The 18861-nt window shown below is 43.1% G+C and overlaps 1 protein-coding gene across 1 annotated transcript; it reads left to right on the forward strand.

The window, feature by feature from the left end:
* Nucleotides 1-522: 522 nt before the first annotated feature.
* LOC308321406 (A disintegrin and metalloproteinase with thrombospondin motifs 8-like) lies at nucleotides 523-16961 on the forward strand. Its single transcript, XM_080772270.1, has 9 exons — nucleotides 523-1656; nucleotides 2748-2987; nucleotides 7370-7502; nucleotides 8412-8579; nucleotides 10396-10688; nucleotides 12823-13009; nucleotides 13318-13490; nucleotides 14279-14454; nucleotides 14815-16961. Exons 1-9 carry the CDS (start codon nucleotides 892-894, stop codon nucleotides 15557-15559), a joined length of 2880 nt encoding a protein of 959 aa, XP_080628396.1. The 5' UTR covers nucleotides 523-891; the 3' UTR covers nucleotides 15560-16961.
* Nucleotides 16962-18861: the final 1900 nt, after the last annotated feature.

Here is an 18861-nt window from a genome sequence, read left to right on the forward strand (position 1 = left end):
GCCAATAAAGATAACTACACAACAGTTTGTTATAATATATTTTACCGCAAGTAGGCTATAACGAATAGACAAGACCTACGTAGTCTGAATTTTATTTTACTCTATTTTATTGTGTGAAATCTTATCCTATGTGTTCTGTTTATAGTTTATAAGAGTAAACAGTCTAACAATAATGTAGAATCACTAGTGAATTGAACATAATACGTCTGATCTTGATTGTTACGGGTCTCTTAGACTCTTTTGTAACGGGATAACGCAGCTTTTGGGGGGGGGGGGGGGGGGGTCTATACCTTCTCTGATGGGACCTGTCAATCAAAACGGCTCCAAAATAGTTGACATGGGGACCTCCAGCTATGCAGCACAGGCCTATAGACGTCCTGCCGCTGCTGTTGAGTTGTTGCTGCTGGGTTAATAATAGGATCGGGCTGTCAAGCTATTTCGGAAGGGGAGGGGGGGAGTGTCGGGCCCATTCTCATTGGATCCGTTTTATCCGAGTTTCTCATGAAGTGGCGAGCAGGCGAGTGGGAGGAGATTGTGCCGCATCGAAGGGATATCAAAAATAAACCCGCTCATGTCCTCCAGAGGAGAGAGACGTATAAATACCACCGCCATCCGCACACGTCTGCGGTGCTCGTGAGAGGTAGAACAAGTTAGTAGTTTGGCTAGAGAAAGAAACCTGAAAGGAAGACGCAAACGGGCTGAAAGAATATCACAACACTTTTTGACCAAGACTGACATTACAGCACTGGGAAATATTTTATTCAAAATTATATTTTAGAGGATATAGGCTAGGACTACTTCCACCACGGGTGTGCACTTCCCCGAGATAATTGAGTAAACAATTGCACGTTTGTGTAATTGGTTGGTCCTAAGTGCAATCTCAGTTGCAAGATGTGTTCCACGGTGTGTTTTGTTTTCGTGGCCATTTGCGTAATTCACAAATCACTTTCCAATCCTTTTGAATCAGAGGATATTGTACCTGTTCGGATAAATGGAAGAAGCAGCGGCCGTTTCTGGAAACGGAGCGAGGAGCAGCCGAGTTTAATGCTTCGTGCGTTTGGCAAAGACTTTACTCTAAATCTCATGCCGGATACTAGCTTCATCGCACCGTCCTTCACCATACAGCGCATCAAAGCCAAACATCTGGACATTTTACGCAGCAGCCCAGGTGTCCCATTGGGCACCGCTGTATTACAATCAGACTCCCAAAAGATGCTTCACAAGACGGAGGAGACCGAAGGCAATCTGAGGGGTTGTTTTTACTCGGGAAACGTGGATCACAATCACAATTCCGTCGTCGCCGTCAGCTTATGTCACGGCGTCTTCGGGACCTTCGTGTCCGAGGGGAAAGAGTATTTCATAGAGCCGAAGCGCAGGCTCGGCTCGGGGACAGCAGGGTCCGCAGAGCAGCAGCTACATGTCATCAAAAGGAGGACACTGGCTGAGGCGGCAACGGGCGGCGGAGCTCCGGGCCATGTCGCTCACGAGGAGGAGAGTCCCGAAATATCCGACGGGGAAAGTTTTACGCACGGCCAGGGCGGTGGTGACGCGCATGGAGAACCTCGCCGAAGACGCTTCGTTTCTGCGCCACGGTTTATCGAGAGCCTGGTGGTTGCGGACGCCTCCATGACCCATTTCTATGGAGACGAAATAAAGGTGAGAATAATATAGGCCTATAGGCCAGCTGGACAGGAAGTATTTATTATTATTATTGTTTATTTATTTATTATTATTATTATTTAAGCAATAGATCACCTATACCATAAACAAAACAATTTCCCATATTATTTTGAGCTATTCTGTTATTGACCTTTCCAGTGGTGTCGTGTGGTGTCAAAGTCAATCCCACGCGTCACCAGGAGAATGGAAATCGTGTAGCCTACCGCACGTACGCCTATACACAAAGCGTACACAGTGTAGGCTACTATATGTCATTAAGAAATGCGATTTTATATCTCCAAAATGATGGGGCTGGCTACTAAATGAAATGTTACCTTTGGGGGGGGGTAACCTTTTTTGTTTGTTTGTTTTGTTTCCCGTGAGAGTGAGATTCTGGTCCAGAATGAAATCAAATGCAAAGTAATAGTATTCCTCTCGTTCAGGTGGCGTCAGAGATGACCTGATACTAGGAAACGAGTGGGTTCACTGTTTTCCAAATGCTGAAAAAGAGGTCAGGGCACAGAAATGTCAGCAATGTGCTATTCCACATTCCTCCAGGCGTGGTCACTGCTTGGCAGCAGCCTCTAAGCATCATCCAACAAAGATCTGGAGCATCTGCCTTGCTATTTTCCCTAATTGGATTACACCATTTAAATGTCCTCAAATGTTAATAATCAAGTAGCCTAATTTAGAGCCTGAGTAAAGGACCCCAACCTTAAAAACGATATGCACTCTAAAATAAGTCCTTTTTAATAATTCATGATTGCTGCCTTAATTGGACTATCTGTTACAAAATAATTACTGGTTGAATATTAGAGGCTTAAGAGCTGAGTGTCATTGTGAGATAGAACTTCATAACAAGACAAACTGCACATCGACTCTGCCATATTAAATATCCTTCATTACATCGTGCCACAATCATCATACTGAAGCCACATTATACTAAGCCTCTATACTTGACAAGCTCCTGCAATGAGCAATCGGGTACCAGTCACAGTGTGCAGACCTACTATATACAGTATGAGGTTAGAGGAAAGGTGTTGCATTTTGTGCTTTTAAGTGTACACCGTCCTGTCTCCTCTCCGCAGCACTATGTTCTGACGCTGGTGTCCATGGCTGCTCAGCTCTACAAGCACCCCAGCATAAAGAACTCGGTTCAGGTGGTCGTGGTGAAGATGTTGGTGGTGGAGGATCCGGAAGTGGGTCCAGCTGTCTCCAGCAACGGGGGCGTGGCACTCAGGAACTTCTGCTCCTGGCAACAGCTGTTCAATCCGCCGAGCCAGAGGCATCCTGAGCACTATGACACAGCCCTGCTGTTCACCAAAGAGGTCAGACTCTCCTTCATTCTCATGACATTATGTCTCATGACATTATGACATGACCGTGAGTCATGTTGTGAAGCGTTTTTTACCCAAAGTGTCTAATAAGTACCACAGCTTAATAAAAAAATCACACCCGTGTGAACTGAGTGGTGCAACTCCCCCCCCCCCCCCCCCCCCTCTCTCTCTCTCTCTCTCTCTCTCTCTCTCATTAGCAGGCAACAGTGCAGCACTATCCCTATCTCTGTTTCTGGCACAACAGCGCCCCTACTGGTACTCATTATACTGGTGCTCATTAACGTCACGGGAACACGGGAAAAACCAATAATAATAATAATACTCAATTCGGTTGTGTCTAAAGTTGAATGCAGTTTGTGTCTAAAGTCTAAAACATTTTTGCTTATTGCCATGATGCACATTTAACGTAAATATTATGCTCACTGTTGTGTTCAGCTTAAGCATCATCAATGTGTGCAAGTTCATGTCTTTTTTATGTTAGATGTGTTTGGACTGTGTGTCTACCGTTGAACACAAACCATTCAATGCTGCATTATTGAGATAAATGAAGCCATTGAGTAAGTGTCAGCAGCAGTTAGTGTAACTGTCATGGAGAAAGCCAGTAGCTTTGTGATATTTTTGTTATAAGATGAATGATTCTTCATGTACTTTATGCTTCATTGTTGGACAGTACTGTCAGACAGAACAGAGAGGACAGACCACATTCAAACTGTCTTCATAGCTCTTGATTTTGTGTTTGACCATTTTGACGGTGGCAGAAGTCAAGTGTTTAGTGAATGAGGCTATTTGCTGCAATCTGATATTAGATGTAAACTAGTTAAAGTGCCCCTCTGGGCACAGGTCTCCACCAGGGCAGGTTGTGGCCTCCTGGTGGCGCTATAATAGGCCAATGTGAAAAGGGTGCCATTTCTTCTTACGCCTTGGATGGCAATTGGATGATTTGAGGCATTTTGTTCCAAAAATGTGTTTTGCAAAAATCCACCTGTTGGTGGCGCTATAACAGGCCAATGTGAAAAGGGTAGGATATATTCCTCAGCCTAGTAGGAAAGTCTGTGAAAGATTTCACGTAAATTGCACGCTGCGTTCATGATTTGAGGCTTTTTGTTCAAAACGGGCCAATCCTGCAAACTTTGAAAGCCAATTAGGATGGAATATGAAATATCGGACAGATCCGCCTTGAACACATGACTATAGAGATAGTGTGTAACGATTTGCGGGATTTGTGGACAGAATCTGGAGGAGTAATATCAAAAAGTTTTTTTCAAAAGTCGGCCTCCTGGTGGCACTATAACGTTGGCATCCAGGGAGTGTGTGTGCAAAAGTTGGCATTGACCGGGTTAAAGGTGCCGGCGATTAGCTGGTAACAGACGGACAGACGGACAGACAGACACACACACTCACACACGGACTCACTCACACACACACACACACACACACACACACGGACGGAGTGCAAAACATACTCTCTCCCCATGTCTTCGGCCTGGTGGAGACAATAAAATGCATAGAACGTAATGGGCTCCTATCAGAGCTATCAAGGAGTCATCATTAAAGTTGTTTTTGGTTGTTTTTCCATTTCTTTGGTGGTGCGTTCAGAAACTATAAGGCTCCTGCCGTAAGAGCTAACTTTAGCGCCCACTGTAATGACATCACTGGCCTTGAATACCAGACTGAGCCCAGTTTGACTGTCCAGAAATGTATGCCATGTTCCTCTTCCTCAATCCTCAGAGGAGGAGACCACACGGCCACTGTTGTTGTGAAACTAAACTCCATGCTATCTAGTATCTACAGTATCTGCACTTAGTGGAAAATTTTTGCACGTGAATGTTTGTGGTCATATGATTTACAACCGAGGTGTGTGTGTGTGTGTGTGTGTGTGTGTGTGTGTGTGCGCGCGCGCGTGCGTTTGAGAACCATTGCAGTACACAGATTGATGCACGTAAAGTATGTATGTCTTTGTACACCACTGAAACCACTGGAGAACAAGGTGTACAAGCTGTGCAGAACTCTGCTGCTCAGGGCCCAGATGTGTTTTGAATCATGGAGGGTTAGGGTTGTCTTGTGGTTTTGGGGCTGAGGGCCCAGGACAGGACACATTCATCTCTGTCTTTGCAAAGGCAGCCATCAGGAGGGGAAAGATTCAGAGGTCACCCTTGTTTGAAATACATTTTCTGATCCACTATGCAGTTATTTCCCCCCATGTCACAAGTGTTTTTCATCTGCCCGCCAGCACGCCTAGATTTATTCTTCCGCTTGCATTTTTCTTTTACAAAAACCCAACACAAACATGAAGATTTGTCATTTCATGTTTCTGAAAAGAACACACGCACTCCTCCACTCAGCTCTCACAATTGCTTGATTTAAAAAAAAAAAAGCCAATCTACAAGCCTACTCCTTTTTCCCCCCCTCAACACCAAAACTCTTCACCACAGAATAGGCACGTTAGAATTTTATATGGTTAATATTTGGAGTGGGATTGGCAGGATATTAGAGAGTGCAATTCAATGTGCCACCACAGATGGCAGTATGCCAAAGACTACTCCATAAATTCACATCAGTTTATCTTTTTTAAATCCACTTGCAGCAGCTGCTCTTCATACAGTTTACATTTACCTGTTAGGCTTTTGGCTGACAACCATGGCCAGATGTGGACGAATAGAACTGTGGAAAGGCCTTTAACTTGTCACACGCCATCATTTATAACAACCAGTAGTACAAATTCCAGGGCCACAGTGCTCAGCTATGTCACAAAACGTGAACATCAAGGCACTGGATTAGTAAAGCTTGGCTGTTATAGCCTGGACCGGAGCAGGCTAACTTCACAGCTAAATGTCCATGGTAACTAAACCGAGTCAAGCCTAAACATATCCAGGTTAACTGGCTAAATTAGTCCTGCGAGAACTCTGCTTTCACAAAGCTGACTGATTAATCTCTGATTCTGTGTGAATTAAGCCAGGATAGCTGCTAAATCCCGGCTTAATCTAGGTTTCGTGAAACAGGCCCCAGATAATGTTCATGTGATCTAATAACCAGGCGTTTATCGCATCTAATATCAAGGTTCACTTTATTTGTCATTCCACATTATATTATATTATATTATATTAGTTTATATTATATTATATTAGTTTAGCTTTTATTTATTTTGCCAATATTTCCCCCTTTTCCCCTATAATGTAGTCGTTATGCCAATTCCCAGATTGCTTCACATACTTGTGTGTAATCGTACTGCGGCTGACACCTGGTTGGTCATCGGCCAGGCTGGTCCTATAGGGATGGTGCTGAAACCACCTGCCTTCTCTAATACACATGGGATTTCATGGTGCTTCTTCTCATTTTGGGGAGGATGTGACGCATGCGGAGGAACACTTTATTCCTCACAGTTCGACACCCCTGTAATGACAGGCGGGCGCCCTTGAACACCCCGCAAGAGTCACAACAAAGAACGCCCTCCCGCTTCTCTCCCACAAATTCCAATTGTGTGTGTTGGAATGCATGGCATCGTGGAGGATTCAAACCCCTCGTCTTATCCTTTGTTAAAGTTGTTAAAGTCATTGGGACAGATGTTGTTATGTTCCTGGTTTTACACTAATAACCTGCTGTTCTGGGATATAGGCCTACATTAGAAGAATGTAATAATAATTTCAGAATGATGAATGTCTCCCTATACTGCAGGGGTTTTCAACTGATTGTGAACCACAGGGACCACCACCTTGACTAAGAATCAACCTGGGGACCACTATTGTGTTGGGTGGGGATATGGGCTAAGATTAGTGCTTTTGTAAATTAACACTTGCTATGCATCCCATGTGTATACATCCCACTGTTTCTCAACCGTTGACTACTACTGGTAAAATGTCCTAATGACTCAACCAGACAATCCGGTGCACTTCCCCCTTCTTGAGATTCTAACTCCCTTTTTCTGTTGAATTTCTGGGGAAACTCCAACTTGTCAGTAAATGACTACATGAATACAGGTCACCAGGTCATTCAGTTCACGGTTTCTCAACTAGTGGAAAGAACATTTAAAACAAATCAACAAATCCTACATTATGGTCAGGTACCACATGCAATACCTCCACGGACCACCTGTTGAAAACCCATGCTATACTGAAACACGTGTTAACATCTGTGTTTGACGGTACTGTATGTGAAGTCCACTGCAGCCTCGGATTCAAGGCTGGAGACTGGATTCTAGAATTGTACCACATAAGCATATCTTCTTAAAACAATTTTTGGATTTTAATGCATGGCACTATTATTTAAATGCTTACAGTCTGCACTTTCATCAACTGTAAATAATAAGTGTAATAATAATAATAATAATAAAATGAAATTACCAGCTCTGTCACAAATGATCTTCTCTAACTTTCCAGGACATCTGTGGACACCAGAGTTGTGACACTTTAGGTGTGGCCGACGTGGGAACAATGTGTGATCCCAAAAGAAGCTGCTCTGTGATTGAGGACAATGGCCTACAAGCTGCTTTCACTGCTGCGCACGAGCTGGGTAAGATGGCTGCTCTGTGTGCTAATGGCTCAACTGATGCAATCCGGAACATATTAATGAAATAAACAATATTTTAACCAATCTGTATTGGTGGTAGATTTATGTCAATATAATAATAACTAGCACGTCACTCTGTAGTGGCTGCAGGGGGTCTGAACCCTGGTGTTGAGAAGTAGATGTTTGGGGTTTGAATCCTAGCTCTCTTTCGGGCGATCTCTTTTCCGCTCTTTTCGGCTTTCCGATGTGTAGATTTTACAGATTGATTTGTTCCCCTTGTGCACAAAAACATGTTGAATTTAGATGATTTAATATGTTTTCATTGAATTTAATTAATAATAGCATAAGAGTACATCTTTCTCTACCATTCCTCTCCTTCCTCCCATGATTCCAAATGGAGGAAAAGACAGAGAAATAATTTGTATTCGTGATTCATAGCTATGGTGTTTTTCCAGAGGTCCACTGGCTTCTGTTTCCATTCCCAGTGACGTATTCACTAGCTGGAGATTCTTCACATTAAGTTTAGATTGCAATGAGGAGCAGCAGGACCGTTAAGGGCTTCATACTGTATACTTTGTTGCACATGGTGCAAGGTCGCACAATAGCAGCTCTACAAGCTCACAATGCGTTGCCCTGCGTAGTGAGCTTGTAGATCGGGAATTGTCAATATGTGACACTGACACGCAACTAAGCATATGTACAGCTGTAGGAGAAGTGCCCTTTGAGCGTTTGGACCCTTTCCTACCTTAAATGGCCCCCGCCCCAGGCCAGACATGTACCCCACTGACAGTGCCAGCCCTCCTCCCAGCTGTCCCCATTACCTATGAGTGTAATCTAACGATCTCTCACAGAGGCGTTAGTGTGCTGTGTGGAACTGATACATTACCACTCATCTTCACACACTCTATATAGGCCACGTGTTGAGCATGCCTCACGATGACTCCAAGACCTGTGAGAGGCTGTTTGGAGACCTGGGGGGACATCATCTGATGGCCCCGCTGTTTGTCAACCTCAACAAGACGTCCCCGTGGTCACCGTGCAGTGCACGCTACATCACAGAGTTCTTCGATAATGGATACGGTAAGTCAACCCAAGGTTAGTGAGAGGAAACAAACTAACAAAGTGTGTTTCGACTCACAATAAAGTGTTTTTTGATCAGTGCACGACCAAGGGTACATGGACATAGTAAACAACTATGAACTTCTATACTTCATCATAAACGTAATTACACGCACACACGCACGCGTACATTAAAAAGGAGACCTCTTCTGTCTTCAAGAACAGTAAAACTACTGCACCTTAAGCAATTCAAACCTCAGCAAATGCTGGTTTATATGATTACTTTCTGCTTGCTGGACACTTTGCCAAAATGGAAATGTGCCATCACACTGTGGTCTGCTCTGTTAAACGGGCCAGTCCAGGGGTGAAATAACATACTGTTATTTCTCACTTACGCTCTCTCTCTCTCTCGTGTACTATAGCTTTCCTGTTTCAACATGTTGCTCACCACAAATTATAGGTTGTATAAACCACAGTGTTGTCAAACAAAGCTTACCTTCACCTACATATCCACATGTCTCCAACGGTCTGTCTGTCTGTCTGTCTGTCTGTCTGTCTGTCTGTCTGTCTGTCTGTCTGTCTGTCTGTCTTTCTTTAACTATTTGTCTCTCTCTTATGCTGCATCTCACTCTGTCTCTCATTCTGTCTTTTAACTCAAACTGCTCTCTCCCTCCCATTAACTTGTTTAAACTCTCCCAATCTTTTGCACTTGTATTTATTTATCACCGGTCTCTCTAATTACGCACGCACGCACGCACACACACACACACACACACACACACACACACACACACACACACACACACACACACACACACACACACACACACACACACACACACACACACTCTCTCTGTGTCTCTTGTGCATTGCATCTTGTATTGTTTGTATGCTTGGTGGACCTATCAGTGAACCTTCTTTTCCACTGACTCATACTATGGACTGCTTCCTGTTCTCTGCCGCTCGCGCCAAGACCAACAGCTGCCGTCAGCAAAATATGTTCTTTATCAGTTGGAAAATGTATCCAAAGAAAACTCATGTGGCTGAGAATGTTCATTCTGCACCATAAACGTCAGTGACAGCCCCTGACAACAGCTAATTCAGTGTAGTAAAAGACGATGAGGAGAAACAATGACTAAATGCAGTTTTTAGTAATATTGACACATAGCCAGGCAAAGACAATTTGCCCAAGAAGCATTATCACTTTCATTAAATCCAAATTACCGGTATTCACTTTTGTTTGAAGAACACTGCAATACAATACACAATATATAACTATTGATTCACTTAAACTAAGCTCTGTCCTTTCAGGAGTCTGCCATTTTACCTATAGAGCAGAGACCCAACGTCCCACCCTGAGCTAGCATTTCAGAATAAGAATTATTTATTTGCCAGGTATGTTTGCACATACTGTACAGTACAATGCATTTGTCTTGTCGAGACAAATAATGACCTGCAAAATATATACACAGGTCAGAAGATTCTGGTATATGCATATTGGACATTGGTATTAATCCTTTATTGCAGTGGTTTTCAACCCTTTTTCTATCATGGCCCATTATTTATTGGGCATTTGAGCCACGGACCACCATTTGATGAGATTTAGCCTCTCTCTCAGGCCCAAAACTTTGAATGTTTTGTTGTCGTTGGATATGATTTTGTTCACAACTCGATGCCGAGAGATAACAGACAAACTTTGATCAAAATAACAATTATTCTATATTCTCTAATTGCGTAGACTTGTAAATTAAGTAATGCAGATGTTTAACAATAATTTAACTCTTGAGAGAGCGTAAGCCACTGCTTTATTGCCTCGACCGTCATTCTCACACCGCAGGAGACTGTCTGCTGGACCCCCCGGAGAGCCGCATGCCCTTACCCAGCGACTTGCCAGGCTATGTGTACGGCCTGGACAGGCAGTGCCAGCAGATATTTGGAGAGGAATTTGTCCACTGTCCCAACACCTCAGACAGCGATGTGTGCAGCCAGCTGTGGTGTCACGAGGAGGGCAAGCCGCATTGCACCACCAAGAATGGCAGTTTGCCCTGGGCAGACGGCACACCCTGCAGGCCCAACGGGACCTGCCTCCATGGGACGTGCACGGACAACCAGAAGGCCATGCAGCCGCTGGTAAGGGACTGTTTCTCTACCTTGATTTGTATACTATAATATGGGCCCAATTTCCCCCTAAACCCCCCCCCCCCCCCCTCCCCTTATCCCTAAACTTCTTTGACTTTTATTTTGTTTCCCTTTTCTTCTTTTACTATTTTGAACATATTTTAAATAGTTCAAATAGTCGATCTACAAGCTCACAATTTGAAGCATTTTTAAATGTTTTTCAAAATATTGGGAAAAAAAAGAAAGAAAATAAAAAGTGAAATGGATACTGAGGACATTGCCATGTACCGCTGCTTGACTCTATGGCACAGTGAATCACTCTATACTGTTGTCAAAGCTACAGAGCATGGGTTTTTACTAGAGATGTTGCCTTAAATCATACAACAGGTCGTTTCGAGGAAGCAATCTGATTGGTTGAAAGTTAAACAGCCCTCTAGCCATGCTTCAAACCAGCATGACGGAAGTTCCGGAACACCTAATCAAAACAAAGAATTCTGTTCTCCCAGAGTGCAGCAGACTCGGTGGCTAGGCGAGCTAGTTTCTTGGGACCTTTGTGGTCGTAGTGGCTACGTCTGTCATTCAAAATTATGATTTGGTTTTAGCGATTATCTTAGTTTTAAGGGTAACTGTTGTAGTTGTATGATTGCAATATTACACTCGAAGGGGTGCTTTAACGTTATTAATGCACACTATCTAAATTTTCCAGCAAACTCAAGTTCCTACAGTATATCGCAGAATGCTTTTCAAACTTTGGGTTAAGAAACTTCTCATATCATCTGCGTCATTTTTATTATGCATGTTCTGTAAAGGCAAAAATAATATTATTTGTTATTAATTAAATAGACCCCCTCAAACTTATGTTTGTAGTGATTAATTCAGATGAGTAGGACTTCTGCCAGTACAGCTCAGAGCAACAGAAGCTGCACCACACGTGCACTATTATAAATAGGTATGTTCCTATGTTGTTCTCAGATACCAATGGTCCATACTCAGCATAACTGTAATACCAGGGCCATTGTGCATTCGTGTATAGTGCATAAAGTGAATAACACAGTAACGCATGTAGTTTTCTTATAATGCTTCACATTTGTTTGATTTATTGATTGATTGATTGATTGAATTTCACAGTATGTATAGAATGGGTGCAATTCAAAACAAAAGCGCAAGTCAATACACAAACTGCTACTTAAGGGACAAACCCATGAAAAGACTTGTTTACATCAGGGCGCTCCATTTTCAGTTCATCAGAACAACAAGATGTACAAATACACTTCTATGAAAAAACTAGGAAGAAAGTAAAAAAGGGGAAAGATATGTGTGTGTATGGGAAAAGGGGGAGGGGGGGATCCTCTGGATTAGGGTCTTTTTTTACGGGGGCCAGTTCTGTTAAATATGAGAAGGGCTAATAGAAGTCAAGTTAGGCCTTTTTTATTGATTTATAATGAAATAAGTGTTTTCACTTAAACATGTTAAAATTTGGATTTGTCTGGTGAATAAAATCAATCAATCAATCAATCAATCTAACATAGAGGTCCGGTTCATTTCCGTCCTTCTTTGGTTGCCTTGATATCTTCTCCTGATGTTGTGATCACATCTGGTTATGAAGCCAGACATGCTGGCAGTTAAGACTACTGGCGGTTGCAAACTAATAAAAAATCTCTGGAAAGGACACCCGTGCGCAGGCAGACACACACACACACACACACACACACACACACACACACACACACACACACACACACACACACACACACACACACACACACACACACACACACACACACACATGCAGGCGCACACACACGGTTCTGTATGTATGCATGTATAGTATACCTATATAGACACACAAACATACCAAACACTTTTAACTTGGCTTCTTGGGCATGCTTCTCTAGTGTTGAGTGACACATGTGGCGGCGCTGCGACAGCAGGCAGACGGTGGGCGCGTGCCGAACTTCAACACAGATTTAGCCGTTGAATAGTGGCACGCCAGGAGACTGTGTGGCCTCAAACCCAGAAAACCCAGACTGTGGTCATGGACAGCGCGGCTCAAATTGCCTTTGGCACCGACCTACAAACCAACTATTCAGGAATCTGTATAGATTTTTTCTTTTCTTTTCCTCTCTGTGTTGTTTTTATATCACAGGTGGTTGTGGATGGCGGCTGGGGCTCGTGGGGGCTGTGGCAGCACTGCTCCAGGTCGTGTAGTGGAGGGGTGGAGTTCTCCTACAGGGAATGCACAAACCCCGTGCCTCAGAATGGAGGGAAGTACTGCGAGGGACAGCGTGTTCAATACCAGTCCTGCAACACCCAGCCCTGTGACAACAACAGCGGTGAGCCGCCTTTTGTCTTTTTGGAGAAGTTTTCATAATCCTCATTGATATACAGATGCTGTTTTTTGTTTTGTTTTGTTGTTTGTTGTTGTGGCATATCGCTCCAGTAGCTGTGATGTATGCCTCTTGGACTTTTGAATTTATTTATTAAGGGTTAGGGTTATGTTTTGCCTGGTAGTTTCATGATGTTTTATTTTTCTTAATCCATGGAAAATATTTTATTACAGCGATACTATTTTCATGAGTGGACATCTGTGGTTCTCTAGAATTTGTACACAATGTTTTTTATAGTGCCTTTATCTTTTCAGGCAAGAGTTTTCGAGAGGAGCAGTGTGAAAAGTACAACAGTCCAAGCTACCTGGACTTCAGCGGAAACATCAAACAGTGGATCCCTAAGTATGCTGGCGTGTCTCCCAGGGACAGATGTAAGCTGTTCTGTAGAGCCAGGGGCAGCAGCGAGTTCAAAGTATTTGAGGCAAAGGTATGGCACCTCAACAGATTTACAACAGCTCTTTGTGTAAACACAAGTCCACAGTTTAAGAGCAAAATCATACACGACATGAATATATATTTTTTATGTTTCAAAATATACAACAAATGCCTTAAACCCCCCCACATATTTCAAGTGGTCAAGTTTTATTGAGCAAGCTTGCTACACAGTAAAATCTTGTTCATTTAAGACGGCAACCACTGTGTATGCAGAGATGTTGATGAGGTGCTGACTAAGTGAGGTAATATTGTTGAAAGGGATGAGGCTGCACAGCTCTTAGCCACGATGCAAAAGTTTAATAAAAGGAAACCAATGTATCAACAATAAAGTCTTCCTCAGGGTTCCTCAACCCCCATTGGTTTCGTTTTAATAAGCAACACTGACCATGATACTGACATACTGACCATGATACTGACCTTCTTAAGTTAAGAAGGCAACCACTGTGGATGCAGAGATGTGGCCATATAGGGGCAGCTACACAGGCCATAGCTGAGTGGGTAGAGACTAGAGAGCCTGTCTGGAAATCAAAAGTTCCTCGGTTCGCCCTGAGCAAGACTGTAGCCCTATGCCCTAACTGCTCCCATAGTGTCCCTAATAGTTAGGATGGGTAAATGCAGAGGACAAATTTCACTTGAGAAAAACATCCCAGTCTATGCTATTCAATTAAATTCAGATAAATTGAGCAGAAACTTTACTGCTGAAATGTATTGTGTTGCTATTGTTTCATGAAAAAACATCTTCAGGGGACGAAAATACAATGTTTTCTTCTGTCACTGAAGGTAACAGATGGGACCAGCTGCGGCCCAGACACAACCTCTGTGTGTGTCCAGGGTCAGTGCGTGAAGGCCGGTTGTGACCAGGTCATCGGTTCCAACAAAAGAGTGGACAAGTGTGGAGTTTGCGGAAGCAATGGGCTCACCTGTAGGAAGATCACAGGCTCCTACAACAGAGCCACGTAAGTGGTTTTAAAATAATACTGCCAATCTGAATGTGGGACACTGGACACCACTGCACTTTATTGTGCTGATTTAGATTTCTTCAGGCCACTGCGCTCAGGCTTTAAAATGCTAGTTATAAGGTCCTTTCAGATGGGGAGCGATTGATGCAGGTATTGTCGCCCTGGATCAGCGACAGGTCTGCTCTAGGTCTGCTCATGAGGGGCGCAGGACACGTAGCGTGAAAGAAAAAGCTTGCCACAACCTAGGTCTAGATCGGAAAGCCTGTACGGAACAGCGTTTGTTTCCGATGTGTTGTTTATTATTATTATTAGAACGAAGCAATAATATCTAAACAAGTTGTTTCTTGTCCAACCCAGTTATGGTTACAGTGACATCGTCACTATTCCTGTCGGTGCGACCAACATCGACATCAAACAGCGGAGCCACCGGGGAATCAAACACGATGGGAACTACCTGGCCATAAAGAGAGAGACTGGTGGCTACATCCTCAATGGAAACTTCTCTGTGTCCACGGTTGAGCAGGACATCCCTGTCTTGGGCGCCGTGCTCAAGTACAGCGGCTCCTCTACCACGCTGGAGAGGATCCAGAGCTTCAGGCAGCTGAAGGAAGCAGTCACCGTCCAGCTCCTGGCCACGGCCGGTGACGCCAACCCTCCCAAAGTCAAATACACCTTCTTCATTCCCCGAGATGTCACTTTCAACAAATCCAAGGACGGGAAGGGCTCTTCGTTGTCGCCCCATGTAATCCATCCCTTTGGCGTGCCAGAGTGGGTGCTGGGGGAGTGGTCCGAATGCTCCAAGAGCTGCGGTTCTGGCTGGTCCAGGAGGAACGTGGAATGCAGGGACAATGGCGGCTTCCTCTCAGGGCAGTGCGACAAAGGCCTGAAGCCAAGTGACATCAAGCCCTGCGGTGACCTGCCCTGCCCCATGTGGCAGATGGGGCCATGGTCCTCTTGCTCACGAACTTGTGGCAAGGGGGATCGCCGCCGCAGTGTGGTCTGCATCGACTACACGGGGAAGACCGTCGAGTCGGACAGGTGTGACCCCCAGAAGATGCCCGAGCCAGTCTCCGGGGAATGCCTCAACCTAGAGTGCTTATGAGAAATAATGAGGTTAGGCAGGGGATGTTTTGAAAGGCTGGGGCATAGTGAACATTTAACAAATCCCTTCTGTGCCTCATCTATAGGCACTATAGGCAGGGATGGCATAATTTTTGGATAAATGAAGAGAGTGCTTTTACCAACCAGCAGTAACATTGAGTTACATCAAGGGGCATTCTTCTGAAAGTTGTTTTGTCATTCGACAACCACTATTGAAATTTAAAACTAATGTAAATCTACCTCAGGATGTACATGTGACATTTGTAGATACTATATGAAGGTACCGTGTGTATGTTCTCCAGAAAGGGAAACTTCTTAGTCCCACTCTAAATGAAGAAGGACTTTTTGAATGAAGTGTTTGATTGGGAATTTCAGCTACTGGTCTAAACGACAGTTTGCAGTTTGGTTGTTTTTCTATATTAGCTTACATTCTAAATGGGGCTAGTACTGCTGTCAGACACCAGCACAGTGCAAATACAGTATACCTCCAGTTCACCTCCACAGCTCAAACCCCTATTAAGCTTTAATCGAGCCAGTTGTCTAAAGCCAGGTACATAAACGTGGACACATTTGGGAATCTAGTCTCTGGGAAATATTTTCTTGGGGGATATTATTTCTTTTTTTTTTTGCTAAATGGATCAATAGCTTAAATGTGATGTGTGTTGAAAGATTGTAACGTTTATGCTCTTTCCCTAAAATATTGAGTTTCTTAACTATGTTAAGCATAATGTATCATGAGTCTGAAAATATGTGAGGAGGATGTGTCTCCTGTACTTTAAATCTGAAAGGTTTCTTGCAATGATCACTGTTGATCAGGATGTCTTTTAAAGAAACTGATTTTTTTTTTTTTAGATTACAAAATAGTTTATAGAAAATGATTGGTCAGAATCTGAACCAAGACAAACCAGTGAGACAGAACTTTGCTTTGCTCTGTACAGTAGGTTTAGCGTAACTAGGTGCTAGCTGCGTTGATGCAACTGACAGCAACAGTCATACAGACATGTAGCAATAGCAATACAACCAGTGTTCCCTTGGAGGTGTTAATATTAAGTTAAGTAATAAGTATAATATCTATCCGTGTGTATGAAATGTCATTAATTTTATTCATTTTAAAGTAATTTTGTGTTAATGTGTTATATGCAAATGATCACCTATGGTTTTCTGATACTTGTATATGTATATTTGAATTTTCATTCCAGTTGTTACGTTAAAAGACAAAAGAGACAAAGCATTAGTCCTATATCCCTTCAGTGAAGGACCATACTATTTTATTATTACAGCTTCCTTTTTATGCTATTTATTTTTGTAAAGTTTTTACCTTGGACATGTAATTAACATTTCAGATGCTGCTGTCTTTGAGATTTTTATGTACAGTATGTAATAAAGTGATCAATATGAGCGCATTTTCATCTTGTCAGTGCAGTCGATTTACGTTTGCAGTTAAAGCAATTTCCCCTTGAGATCCAGCAACATGTTTTGTAAACATCTACTTTAGCGCTTTTTTGCCGCAAACTAAAACTTATTAGATGACCATCCTCATTTCCAGAAAACATGGGCTGATTTCAGCTCATGGTCAGATGTACGTAAATATGAATCTTCCATCTCTGTCAAAATGAGGTAGTGCCACTAGGATAATTGATTAAAAACATCAGAATTTCAGGCAGCTCTAACACTGACCCTAACCATTATACTGATATGATACTGACCATGATACTGTCAGGCAAACACAAAGAAAGGAGCACACACCTGCGTTAAAGAGGCGTTGACCAAGGGAGGTAATATTGTTCAAAAGGATGAGGCCGCACAGCTCTTAGCCACAATGCAAAAGTTTAATGAAAGGAAACCAACGTATCAACAATTAAGTCTTCCTCAGGGTTCCTCAACCCCCATTGGTTTCCTTTAAGTAAACGTTTGCATTGTGGAACTGCAGCCACATCCTTTTCAACAGCAGAATGTCTCATTTCACAGTACGTTTTCAAATGTATAACATGCATACTCTTTTGAAAATAGGAGATCAACAAGCTCACAATTCACTGGTAACATGTTAAAATTTGGTACCATGGTAACGTGACATGGCACCCCTACCATTCAGTGAGAGGGGCGGCGGGGCCTGATGTGATCATGTGACAGGGCCTAGCATCTACCGTATTTACAATTATATTTAGAATAGCTTTTTTCATCTCATACAGTCCAGTTTACTGTAAAATCTGATATTTGGAAATCAATGAGATGTTTTCTAAATGATATAATCAACACAATAAAAAATATGCGGGTGATATTGGGACCTGGATATTGATAGGGCCATATTGATAGCAGGGCCACTGACCCAAAAAAGGTTGAGAAGGGTCTATAATATATCCTACAAACAGGAGGAAAAAGTTACTTTAAAACTGTAAAACTAGTCAGGTTGTAGGGCAGGAGGATAAGAATCAGACGGGTTTATCAGACTGCTGGTTTATTGCGTTCTCCACATACAGGGGTATATTTACAACTGACTCATGACGTGCAGGAACCTGTCACTCAAAACACCGGTAGCCTACCTGTAACGCCCACCGAAGTACGGCGGCTCTACATGGACAAACACAATCATTTAGTCAAATGATCTACATCCCTTTCCTTTAGATTGAGCTTCTCAAAGAACAAACAATAATAGCATGCACAAATGGTGTTAGAACCGTAGTGAAAATTCAACCACTTCAGATGCCTAATTATGACATGTCATAGTCTAAGAAAATAACTCAATGTCGGTACGAGCAAATTGAACATACATCTTGGCATTCAAAAATATCAAACAACCACTTGCATCATTCTTTTTTTTTTTTTTTTTTTTTCAAAAGGAAATGAAGTGAACAAACAAAGCTCTTTTTTTTTTTTTTTTTCAAACAGTCCCAAACAGTCCGCAGGGCAGCCCGTAGGGCAACATAGGCATGCGATCAGTGTGCGTGCGTGTGTGTGTGTGTGCAAAAAAGGGGGGAAAAAAAGAGTCCACTCGGCGGCACGAGCGTCAGTGCATGTACTTCGGGTTCGGTCTGCATGTGCGGCCAGAGCGTGTCGTGTATGCACCACAGTCCCCAGTGGGTGGGAGCGCCACGGGTATCGGGCGGGGAGGGGATGTGTGTTGTGACTGCATTCCTTTATCCACAATGAAAAAGGGCAAAAAATGGCACTGTCCCTTTAAATAGCATGGCATCGTGGCCAGTCCACTTGTTTCAATCCTAGCGCCCCCATAAGCAACCAGGGTAGCGGCTCTCTTTTGCTTGATCGGGTCCTCGTTGTTGGCCACACGTTTGAAAGTCTCTAGTG

This window comes from Protomyctophum bolini, assembly GCF_963924005.1.
Source record: "Protomyctophum bolini genome assembly, chromosome: 9".
Classification (NCBI taxonomy): domain Eukaryota; kingdom Metazoa; phylum Chordata; class Actinopteri; order Myctophiformes; family Myctophidae; genus Protomyctophum; species Protomyctophum bolini.

Coding starts and splice junctions, on each gene's coding strand:
- LOC308321406 (XM_080772270.1), top strand. CDS start 892: ATGTGTTCCACGGTGTGTTTTGTTTTCGTGGCCATTTGCGTAATTCAC. Junction 2,988..7,369: donor CCCTGCTGTTCACCAAAGAG/GTCAGACTCTCC, acceptor CTAACTTTCCAG/GACATCTGTGGACACCAGAG. Junction 14,455..14,814: donor GGCTCCTACAACAGAGCCAC/GTAAGTGGTTTT, acceptor TGTCCAACCCAG/TTATGGTTACAGTGACATCG.